The 12358-nt window shown below is 35.9% G+C and overlaps 2 protein-coding genes across 3 annotated transcripts; one reads left to right on the top strand and one right to left on the bottom strand.

Moving 5' to 3' along the window:
• Nucleotides 1-421: 421 nt before the first annotated feature.
• Nucleotides 422-3328, bottom strand: LOC109215716. The gene is made up of 6 exons (XM_019379828.1): nucleotides 3048-3328; nucleotides 2955-2969; nucleotides 2237-2525; nucleotides 1975-2074; nucleotides 1275-1885; nucleotides 422-790 (listed from the first exon to the last, which is right to left on the bottom strand). Exons 1-6 carry the CDS (start codon nucleotides 3326-3328, stop codon nucleotides 422-424), a joined length of 1665 nt encoding a protein of 554 aa, XP_019235373.1.
• A 5917-nt stretch (nucleotides 3329-9245) lies between these two features.
• Nucleotides 9246-11259, top strand: LOC109215718 (E3 ubiquitin-protein ligase RNF185-like). 2 transcript variants are annotated; one of them, XM_019379830.1, is made up of 2 exons: nucleotides 9246-9464; nucleotides 10357-11259. In XM_019379830.1, the coding sequence occupies exon 2, from the start codon at nucleotides 10399-10401 to the stop codon at nucleotides 11059-11061; it is 663 nt and encodes a 220-aa protein (XP_019235375.1). In that variant the 5' UTR covers nucleotides 9246-9464; nucleotides 10357-10398; the 3' UTR covers nucleotides 11062-11259. The 2 variants fall into 2 exon arrangements, with proteins under 2 accessions (XP_019235375.1, XP_019235376.1); XM_019379831.1 differs by lacking the exon at nucleotides 9246-9464 and adding an exon at nucleotides 9490-9861.
• The last annotated feature ends 1099 nt before the right edge of the window (nucleotides 11260-12358 follow it).

Genomic DNA, 12358 nt, shown 5'->3' on the forward strand with positions numbered 1-12358 from the left:
TGAAAAAGAATATAAATTCAGATGTATTAAACAGGTTATTGTCTAGTTAGATAATATAAATTCAGACTTATTGAAATTGTTATATTACAGCTGAGTATATAGATATATTCTGATGAATCTGACTAGTTATGTATATAACTCAGGCACTGTCTATAATAAACTGTCAAAGTATATGTGGACAAGGTTATATTCGATTGTATCCAACACATTAAGGCAACTATATGTATTCAGAATCTATCCACGAAAGTCATTTCAGAAATTATTACTTGACAATGAGAATTTATTACTTGACAATGTCATCATAAGTATTGACAAATCGTTGAAGCACCAATACATGTCAGAGTGTCAACTATTTATTACATGGAGCATTTCTACACGTTCGCTTGTTATGTCCACCCTGCCCACATATGCTACATGAATGTTAATTTTTCGGCTGCAGCAATTCACTTAAAGATTTATCGCGCTTCTTCTTTGGCCTTCCAGGAGGTCTTTTCCATTTGGGTGGTAGTACAACCTCCTCTGCAACATGTGCTGGTATATTCCAGTCATTTCTGTCCGGTAGCGGGTACACAGGCACATCGTATGTCATTACAATAGTATTTGGTTTGTAATAGTTAGAGCAATATTCTTCTGGCATTAGAAACTTGCTCTTCAATACAGCCCAAGCATGTGGGCATGGCAATTCATCAACTTGGAACCTCCCACAAACACATTTTCTCTCTAACAGGCAGACTGTGTAATTCCTCCCTCCATCGTTAACCGTATGTAAGTATTCAGTTGATGGTACCACCTACATTTAAAAATAGAAATATAAGTTTTGAGCACATCTAACTGAATTACCATATGTATAATGTTGAATTACTAAGTTACAACAACTGAAATATTTGCATATTGATGAATACATCATATATTTAACCAGCAGAATATCAACTGTAATTAGTGCAGAACGTATCAAAAGTCTGCTGTACTTTAGGCAACAGGAGGCTAACAAAAATATTAGAAGGATACGTCATGACAATACATATTAAAATTACATATAATACAGCTTTGTTAGTTGTATTCTGATGTATTCGAATAGTTTTTGCAGCATGTTTTTAGTTATATTCAGTTGTATTCATATCAGATCTTCGAAAAAATATGTCTTGTATGGGTTTGAATTTAGTTGTATTCATGGTAGTTCTATTTAAAAAAATAATTGTATTCAGTTGTATTCATGCCATTAATTTAGAAAATAATTAAGCTATATACTACAATGACATTAAAATATAACTTACAGTCATACGTGTAGACATTGCCTCATTCAAAGTGAGCATCTCCTGGTATTTTTTTCCAAGCGTCGTGTATGTCTGTGTAGCTTCTTTGCGGTTACTACAATTCCAACGTCCAAACATCTTCCTAACTTCTTCGAGGAAGTCGTATATTGGCAATTCCCTTGCTGAAACTAGTGTGGCATTGATTGACTCAGCAATATTTGACGTCATTGTCCATCCCCTATTAACAGGTGCATACAACCTAGCCCACTTTTCGTAACTAGCTAACTCTAAGTATTCTTTCACCCTAATATCTGCCTTCTCCACTTTCTCCATCAGACTGTCAAATTCAGCTTGTGTGTATGCTTTTGCCATCGAGAAGTATATCTCGCTCAACTTGGCATGGCTCTTTTTGAATTTCTTATATACGTTGTTCCATAGATGCCATATACAAGCAAAATGCGGTACATCTGGATACACTCTCGATACAGATTTAATGATACTCTCATTTCTATCTGAAACGATGCACATGTTTTCTCTGTCACCGTATGCTATCTTGAATTGCTCAAAGAACCACGTCCAAGCAGCATCGTTCTCTGAATCAATAACACCATATGCTAGTGGCAATATATGACCTGTAAATACAATTGAATATAATTATTTTGAAAACATGTATTTCAATATTTAATATAGTAACAGATTATATTATAATTCAGATACTCACCTGCACCATCCGACGTGCTTGCCGAAACGAATGTCCCGGTGTAGTAAGATTTTAGGTGACTTCCATCCACAACAACAATGGGTCTACAGTGATCAAACCCCTTTATAAAGGCATACAAAGATATATACACGTACATGAATTCATTTTTTGGCGATTTTACCATTCTGATGTGGGAACCTAGATATGTCATATCCATTGTATATAAGTATCCTGATAATTTTTTGTATGAATCAGCCGGTTCACCTCTCAAAAAAATCATTGCCTTTTCTTTAGCCCTCCACGCCAACATGTAGCTAACAAATACACCTAAATCTGATTTCACATCATCAATAATATCCTTTGGGGTGTATTTCCTTTTATGATTAGTAAGCTTAGGCCTTATCATACCACCTATAAGGCTGCTACTTGCCTGCCGCTGCTCATACACCTTGTCCTTCAGCGGACATGTATGGTTATCAATGAATTCTCTCACTTTGAATAGTTCTGATCTGTTAATGCTTGAAGCCTTAAACCTCCATTCACAATCTTTTGAAATACATAATAATGTATAGCTGCAAAGAATTAATCATTGTACATATGATTAGCATAAGTGTTTACAAAAAAATCACTCATATACACACGAATACAATCTGACATAGATACATCCTGACATCTATATATATAAATTTTTATACTACTGAATTTAGTTATAGTTATATGCATTTAAATACAATGAATACAACTGAATACAATTGGTGGTATATGCATACACTTAAAAGCACAGTAGACAAAATAAGAGAATAATTATAGCCACTGTAATGTAATTATACCAGTAAAATACATATGAATACATGTATTTAAGGACCATAAACAAACATATGTTTACTACATCTGTGATAATCAAGAGGAAATACACAAATACGCATAAATACAATGACGTTAAACTTACAGCTCGAACCAATAATAGAAAATACAAAAAAAAAAATTAAATACATGCAAACCTGACAGCATTAGACCTATCAACCCGGAATTGAAACCTTTAAGCTATAGCATAATTCTCCATCACCTCTTTCAATGTAGCCTTATCCTTATACAGTTGTCCAGCCATAACCTCCCTTTGATTAGTTTTTGAAGTTATCAAATCCTTGTGGAGTTCGAACACTCCAATCGCTTCTCCTGAATTGACAAAATCTAGAGCCAGTGTATCATCTATATCGGAATCGTACCTTTGACCTGCTTCGTCTATTTGCACAATGTCGCCTTGATTTAAACTACCTCCGGATACAAGTTCTTTTTCAATAGTTGTTATGCACAAAGGATACACCCCAAATTCTCTGTTCTCTTTTTTTAATTCTACATACACTCTGTAACCCATATCATTGTGTATTTTCATTGGCGTGCAATTTCCTTCTACTTTGTATTGAATTTTAATGGAATTTGAGCTCAAATCTATACCCAGTTGATTAGAAATTGAAGCAACTAGATCATTAAAGGAGGCATACTCCTTTATCAGTATTCCCTAAATTGAAAAATCGATGTAATTTCCCTCATCGTTCCACTTGCCAGAATGATGCAACAACACTGTTAAACTTGCCATATGTATAAAGGAACTATACCGTATTTTGAAAAAGTGAAAAATGACTGAAAATCCCGACTTTATACTGTGCTGAAGACCCGGCGCGGACAGCACAAAAATGCCCCGCGGCCGCTCCGAGGAAGAGTGGGAAAACCACTCTCTGAACCTACCCAGCGCGGACCGCGCTAATTAGTCACGCGGCCGCGCTGGTCGACTTGAACCACTGGCCCTCTGAACCTAGCCACGCGGACAGCGCAAGAACGCACCGCGGCCGCGCGGCTTCCAGCGCGAACCGCGCGGAAATGACCGCGGCCGCGCTGGGGGCCTGCAACACCTGAACCTGCAACCATCTGATATTTCTAGCCTAAGACCTCCCGGGACCTACTCAAAACTCACCCGAGCCCTCGGGGCTCCAAACCGAACATACATATAAACTCAAAAATATCCTACGGACTCATCCGTGCGATCAAATCGCCCAAACAACATCATAATCATCAAATTAGGCCTCAAGACCCAGGATTTCTTTCCAATTTTCATAAAACATCAAGTTTAGAGTTTTTAGTCCAAAACACGTCAAACGACGTCCAAATTCAACCAAACTTTACAGAAAGTACTTAAGTCGTATATAAGACTTGTACCGGGCGTCGGAACCAAAATACGAGCCCGATACCACAGTCTTTTAATCAAATTTCATTTCCAATTTCCTTAATTATTTCCAGAAAACAATTTCACACAAAAATTCATTTCTCGGGCTTGGGACCTCGGAATTTGATTCCGGGCATACATCCAAGTCCCATATTTTCCTACGGACCCTCCGGGACCGTCAAATCACGGGTCCGGATCCGTTTGCCCAAAACTTTGACCGAAGTCAAACTTAATCAATTAAATACCAAGATTTAACAATTTTTCTCACAAATTTCATATTTAAACTTTTCCGGCTACGCGCCCGGACTGCGCACACAACTCGAGGCAAGCCCAAATGAAGTCTTCAGGGCCTCAGAAGTACAGAGGGAGTAGGAATATAGGTGATGACCCTTTTGGGTCGTCACACCTATACACTATTAAAAATTTTATTACCAAAAATATCCATGTTTAGTTAATTACCCGACCTAAATAAGTTTTGTTTACAAAAATATACATCGCACCTTAAAAGGCTCACAATCCATTATTAGTGCCTTCAATCAAGGGATTTAGTTACACCCTTTTCCTTTTTTTTTCTCCTCTTCTCTTTCTTCTCTCCAGATTTTGTTTGCTATACCCTTGATATCTAAGATCTTTTCTTCTCTTTGAATATTCGATGTAAATTACTTCCTCTGAGTTTTTCTTACGTTTTCTTCGTGCTTGACGAATATCGAACACTATGGGAATATCGAACACTATGGCCCAATATAGAATTTTCTTCTCTTATCTGTTGCCAATACCTTGAAATGCTTGGGTTTTAAGGTTTCCTTTACCTTTATATTTCCGTAAGAAACTAAATCTACAATTTTAGTACATGATTTAAATTATCTAACAACTTCAGCATACAAATTAATGAAGTTTTGTCAAGCATTTCTAGTGGCATGTGTATCTAGAGGTAGAAAATATTTGTTCATGAATTTTCTTGGCTCCTTGAATGTAGATAGTAGTAACAGATTCAATGTGCAGGAGATACTCTTTTCATATATGATTACATACCTTGGATTCTTAGAAATGAAACTTATTACTTCATCCATAAAAAGAAGTTTGATGGAATTTTGAAATTCAATCTCTTAAAACATTATTGGCATTTGTCAAATTGCAACATTGTCTTAAATATAACTTAAATATAATTTTTATACAAATTTTATACAATATATCTTTTGTATATTTTATATTTGATTTATACATAGTAATTATATATTATAGTACTTATTTACAACTTATCTACAACTTTCATATATTATTTCTACCAAGTTAAATACAACTACGATATCATACAACTTAAGCACACTTTTTATATAAATTTTATACAATATGTCTTTTGGATATTTCGTATCTGATTTATACATAGTAAAAATAAACTTCATACAACTAATTATATATTATACAACTTATCTATAACTTTCACACATTATTTCTACCCAATTATATACAACTCTAATATCATACAACTTAAATATAATTTTTATATAATATTGTGCAACTTTCATACAATATTTAAATAAAAAATATATATATAAAAAACAGAATACAATTTTTTTACAATTTTACTACAACTTCTTACTATAATTTCTGTAGTATAATGTATGTCATGTCGTCTTCTTCTTCTTCTTCTTTGAGTTTCAATCTGAAATTCAGCCAAAATCATGTCTAATCTTTACCAAAACACCCTCAAAATTGAGATATAAACTCCAAAAAATATTCTCAATTATTTGTAACAACACCCAATCCAAATAAATAATGGTTTTTGAAAACCCAAATTCAAATTCAAAGCTTCAAAGCTTTTTAATGGCTGTCAATGGTGGAACTATTGCTCTCTTTTCCTTTGCTTTACATTACTGGAATTAGGGATTGGGAGATAGACAGAGACGTAGAGAAAATTCCCAATTGTTTGCAACAACACCCAATTCAAACAAATAATATTTTTTGAAAACCCAAATTCGAATTCAAAGCTTCAAAGCTTTTTATTAATGGCTGTCAATGGTGGAATTGCTGCTCTCTTTTCCTTTGATCTTTATTATTGAAATTAGGGAGAGAGAGAGAGAGAGAGAGAGAGAGAGAGAGAGAGAGAGAGCATGAGGGAGAGAGAATAAGGATGGAAAATAATTGATTCCTAATATAAAGGGATACTCATTTAATTTCTAAAGTGTATATAATTGGTAAATTTGTATATAAGAGGTAATTAAATTGAAACTTGAGTAGGAAGGGTAATAAAGTTTCCATTAGTGTATAGGTATGTAAAATCTCTAATAAAAATTCTATTACTGGATATAGTGCACTGCTAAAGTTGGTGTCTGGCCAGCTTGTGCATGTTTCTTGTTATTTTATCGAGTAATTGTAAATTACTACCAACAAAAGAATTAAATAACTCTACTTACAAAGGTGTAAGTCGAAGAAAAATAAATCACATAATATTTTTCTCTTTATTGGTATTCGAAACCATATCTCCCCATGATTTTCATGTATTTTATTGCAAACAGTAATGATGATTATTGACCCTAAAAAAATTAAACATAAAAGACACCTTTTAGTAAAATAAATGTTCGCCTTAGGTTGAAAAGCAAACTTTAATATTAGCAGCGGCCTCAAAACAAAAGGATATAATGCATATGTTACACCCCACACCTTCCCCCCCCCCTCCCCCAATAAGTTGGAATTAATAAGGCCTTTAAGTGCAACTAATCGGTCGGTGGCATGTTATGGAGATAAAGGGTGATTACACATCTTATTAGACTGCGCCAGCTGCCCCACCGGGCACATCTGGTGTGGGGCGAACCGTTTAGCACTTGGGGCGGAATTTTCTAGAACCTGATACAAAAAGTAGCACAACTCCTCTCTTTTTCATTCTACGCCATCCTACCAGCTTTAGGATTTTCCAAAATACTCTCAAACTCCTTCAAAGAACACTTAAACAATTCAAGGCTAATCCAAGGCGAACTAGCAAAATTTAACGAAAAGGGTCTCGTGATCATCTTTCATCACTAAGCCAGTTGTCCTCTTGTTATACTGATTTTGAAGACTTCCTTGGAAGTAAAAATAATCACCATATATATATATATATATAGATAAAAGCTGTGCTATAGTTGGCTGGGTACGAAATCAATTACTGATCAGTTGATTATGATGTGAGACGTTACTGAGTCCTCTATAAGGTCGGGTATAGAATAATATAATATGAAATATTACTAAGCGCTCTTGAGACCGGGTACGCTGAGTTCTGTTAAGACCGGGTACAACCGAGATCTCCTGAGGCTGGGTAAGAACGAGCCCTCATGAGGCCAGGTACAACCGAGACCTCCTGAGGTCGGGTATGATGTGATGAAAGCATGGGACTTTATCGAGTCCTCTATAAGGCTGGGTACGATATGAGATCATATGCCCCAAAGAGTGGCTGAATAATATTATATTGCACCTAATGCATGTGCCGAATGAGTGGCTTGATTTTTATAAAACTTACATACATTTATGATTCATGGATACTGCAGTTCACGCCCCAGTGGTTTATTTTTGGTATTCAGGTTGAAATTGTGTATCCATACCTCTTAGGTTATGCTTTTGGTATACATATATTATCAATCTACATACTCGGTACATTTTTCGTACTGACGCCCTTTTCTTTTGGGTGTCGTGTTCATGCCCACATGTATGGATAGACTCGGTGACATCCCTCCTCAGTAGGGTGCTTGTTTCAGCTGTTGGTCATCGCACTCTACTTCTCTAGAGTAGCTGTACAGAAGTCGATAGGTATTGAGTATATGTTTCAGTCGCTGTACAGAAGTCGATAGGTATTGAAGTATATGTTTCAGGCATTTTGGGTACAGTGGGGCCCTATCCTGACTAAGTTTAGTTATATGGTACTTTTGGAGGCTTGCATACTAGAGTCCAATGTGTATGTAAATGTTGGGATATTAAAGTTTCCTCTATAGTCAGTTGTGTACGTTTCTTTTAAACTTTGGTACTATACTTGGAGGGAGAAATTCAAAAATAGCCAGATTTAGCACTAGTCGTTGAAAAATAGCCAAGTTTCAAAAGTCATCGAAATTTAGCCACTTTAAATCAGAGCGAAAACACTGTTCAAAATCCGGAAAAATACGCCCGCAAATTTTACGGGAGTTCCAGCATAAGTATGCTTGAACTCCCGTAAATTTTACGGGAGTTCCAGGATAACTATGCTGGAACTCCCGCAAATTTTACGGGAGTTCAAGCATAATTATGCTGGAACTCCCGCAAATTTTACGGGAGTTCCAGCCAGTATAATATACTGGAGTTTGGAGCACTGGTGCTCCAGTCTCCCGCAAATTTTACAGGAGTTAGCAAAGTATACCGGTCCAGCATAATATGCTGGAGTTCGTACACAAATGCACCAGAACTCCCGTATATTATACTGGACCGGTCCCTGTTGCAGCAAAATAGTGGCTATTTTTCATTGACTTGATAAACGCTGGCTATTTTTCATTGACCAGTGTGAAAACTGACTATACCATAATATTTTAAGATACTACTTGGAGGTTTCACTGGCCCAAATTTCATGGTGAAAGATCTAAGTAAGGACGTTGGTTCACATGTGCCTTCGGGCGTCGTGCCGGTCGCACCTCCCGAGGTTGGGGTGTGACATATATCCTCAAAGAAAGGGTAACCCACCTCTCCCACCACAAAAAAAAAAAAAGAAAAAAAAAAGAAAGAAAAAAGCTACATTCATCTGCAGGACTTTGAAGTGGCATATATATATATATATATATATATATATATATATATATATATATATATATATATACTTCGTAATTTGTGGGTGTTTGAAAGCCATAGCATTTTTGTGATCACAAAATCATAATGGTAAAAATAAATTTAAAAATTTAAAGTTAAACTATTTCTAAATATAAAATAATAATTATTTTTTTAACCGATAAAAAAAATATCACTTGAATGGAAGGAATACTTAGTTATCAAGCATTGCGTACCCCAAACAGTTGTTGGGTTTTAACTGGACTTCGGAAAATTAGGGGGGCCCAAAGAGAAGGACGGGCTGGGCTGAAGTTAGGAGTGAAGCCCGTAGAAGATTCCTATTGACAGTGTCCTAAATTTTCTCCTAGGAAGCTTGACTAGTAGATTTTGAATCCGCGGAACACGTTTGATTCCAAAGCTTGTAGAAAGCCCTAGAATCTTCTATTTCGGGTCAATGCTTTTATTATTACGACCAAAGATCAAGAGAATGATTACAGTTTGAAGCAATCACCATTCTCGTTTTTCCAAATCGGTAAGTTTTACGATTCTTTTGTATTAATCAATCAATTTCACCTCATCTTGAACTATTTTGCGTCAGTTCTTTGAATTTTATGTAAATCTTAATTTTGAATTTACATCTTATGTGGTCTGATCTGAATTTAAGGCAATCGCTAGCTATTGCTCTTTCCTTTATCTGTATAGGAACATTTATATTTCACAATTTATTAGGTTGAATTATGATTATAGATAATTCAGCTTTACATCGTTGTACAAGGGGCACGATTATAATTTAGGTTTTCTTGTTTGTGCGCCTAATTTTCCGTCCAAAAAGCTATTTTTAATTCAATTTCAAGGTTATAGCAAATTGCCCTTTACAAGTCACATTCAAACTTAGAGATTTTTTCAATGCCTTAAAGAATGAAATAGAGGTGAAATTCTCCCTTTCTAGCTTGGTTGATCCATGATTTACCTTTCACATATGCCTATTTTCGTTTTCGAAAAATGTATGGATCAATTTCGATTCTTTCTTATTCTCTTGATTATTTTGTGAGTGTTTTTTCTTCAGCAAATTTCCAGGATGAATATATGAATGGGTGATTTTGTAGTTGTAATATATCATTTTGATTGAGTTTTTTTTTCTTTCATTTTAATTGTATCATATGCTCAAGCAAAAGAAAAAGTTCTCATTTTTTGTTGAATGTTTGTAAAGTGACAGCTAGTTCTTGTATTATGGCGGATATCATGTTTAAGGTTTCTGCTTTATTTATGCTGATCTGCCATTCATTCTGTTTATCTGGATTTTGCTAATTGCATTTGTAGTGCCTTTTGACTCAATCTTCTTATTTTTAAAAATATTTATGTTGTGCGCAAGGATTGTTGGTTGCTGATATTGTAACTAATTTTGGGTTCCTCCTGATTGACAGGTGAAGTGCATATCTGTGTGCCAATAAGAGATATCGGGTGAAATGCAGAACTCAACTACCAGGGCATATGAGAGTTCTTCTTCCTCAGGAAATAGCAGCAACGATGCTGGTGATTTTGAATGTAACATCTGCTTTGAATTGGCACAAGACCCTATTGTGACACTTTGTGGCCACCTCTATTGTTGGCCATGTCTCTATAGATGGCTACGGCTTCATTCACAATCCCATGAATGTCCTGTTTGTAAGGCCCTTGTACAAGAGGAGAAGTTAGTCCCTCTTTATGGAAGAGGGCGGACTTCAACTGATCCCAGATCAAAACCGATTCCTGGGGTTGAAATTCCTAACAGGCCAGCAGGGCAAAGACCTGAAACGGCTCCTCCGCCAGTATCAAATGCTTTTCCTAATCTCGGTTTTGGTCACGTGGGAGGATTTTTTCCAGGAGCAACTGCTAGTTTTGGTAACTTTACAATGTCTGCTGGTTTTGGCGGGTTGTTTCCATCGTTGTTCAGTTTTCAGTTTCATGGATTTCCCAGTCCAACTGCATTTGGTGCAACATCAAATTACCCATTTGGATATCCTCCTGCATATCGTGGGGCGAATGTTCATAATGCTGCACGGCCTGCCCAAGGACAGGCAGATAACAATCTGAAGCTTATGTTCTTACTTGTTGGATTTCTTGTGTTCCTATGTTTGTTTGGTTACTGAATAAACTTTCCTCTTCATCTCAGACAGTTGGTTCCTGATCTAACTTGTAGTAATCATTCTTAATGGTTGTAAATATGTTGAATTTTTGCACTCATGATAAAGTTGCTACAGAAAAAGGAACTGATGTGCTTATCGGATCCTGCACTTTGCCTTTTCTGTGTAACATATTTTTTGCTAGCCACATCGCCTAGTTTTTCCTTTCGCTGCGGAAAAAAGATATCCAGGAAGCCTCTGGTCGAATATTTGATTTATCTGTACATATATATAGCATTTATTTTATGCCTCATTCCCGGTTAGCCATTTTACATTTTTTTTTTTTGTTTTCCAAGTTGGCGTTTGATACCAATAGGGCCAAGCGTGGCTCCTCTTGCGTGATAGTTGAATTCAGCAGTAGTTTATGATTTGCTGAAGGAATGAGTTATGAACTTATAATAGTGATTAGTGGGACAAAAATTATGGCTTCTTCTCGTGGCTACATCGTTTTTGTGTATGCAGATTGAATGTGATTGTGAAACCTTGTCGGTGAAAGATGAGAAATGAGAAATGACAGAAGTATCATCTGCTACAAAACTGTCTGACAATAGTGTAGCACTTGATTATGTGGATTTTTGCGGTTTGTATGTTGATACAGCAAATGAGAAAAAGACTTGTGGTTTGGAGAATCTCTCTTGCTGGTCTATTAGATTACAATTCCGCGGCCTGATCCATAAGTCACATTTTTGAGCTCGGAACTAAAATGTGGTTCTTTTGAACTTAAAGAACCAAAATGTGTAGAAAAAAAATAGAATTTTTACCTTCTATAGCAAATGTTAACACCTTATTTATTTTAAATAAATACCATTTTAAAAAATTATATTCTACAGATACCTTTTAATGTTTATAGCAAAATATCTAATTTTGGTTACCTCCTACCCCTAAGCCACTAAATACGCTATTTTTTATTTTTCTCTCATTTTTTAGATTTTTCTCACATAATTACCGTATTTCACATAAACATCTTACTCCAAGTTCTTTCTCTCTCTACTTTGATACATGTCATTCTCTTCCCCCATTCCCTGAAAATACCTAAAGTAACAAAAAGAAAAAAAGCCGGCGCATCAGCTTGAAGAGAGGAGAACGGCTGGACAAAGAGTGGACCTAATCCAAAGAGACATCTTCAGCGCCTCACACCCCTTTAGATCTTCATCATTCTTTCCCTCAAAATTGAAGATACACATACACAGATATAGTAGAGAGGAACGGATAAGAAGAGGACGAAACAGAGAGAACGAGAGTAAGAGGGATCGTTGCCAATTTG

Source organism: Nicotiana attenuata, unplaced genomic scaffold, assembly GCF_001879085.1.
Source record: "Nicotiana attenuata strain UT unplaced genomic scaffold, NIATTr2, whole genome shotgun sequence".
Classification (NCBI taxonomy): Eukaryota; Viridiplantae; Streptophyta; class Magnoliopsida; order Solanales; family Solanaceae; genus Nicotiana; species Nicotiana attenuata.

What these genes read in the sequence shown, in the direction of transcription:
- LOC109215716 (XM_019379828.1), bottom strand. Translation starts at nt 3,328, where the DNA reads ATGGGTTACAGAGTGTATGTAGAATTAAAAAAAGAGAACAGAGAATTT. An exon ending in AAGCACGTCGGATGGTGCAG is followed by an intron (nt 1,886 to 1,974) that starts GTGAGTATCTGA and finishes TTGTATTTACAG; the next exon opens with GTCATATATTGCCACTAGCA. An exon ending in CAATGTCTACACGTATGACT is followed by an intron (nt 791 to 1,274) that starts GTAAGTTATATT and finishes TTTTAAATGTAG; the next exon opens with GTGGTACCATCAACTGAATA.
- LOC109215718 (XM_019379830.1), top strand. Translation starts at nt 10,399, where the DNA reads ATGCAGAACTCAACTACCAGGGCATATGAGAGTTCTTCTTCCTCAGGA.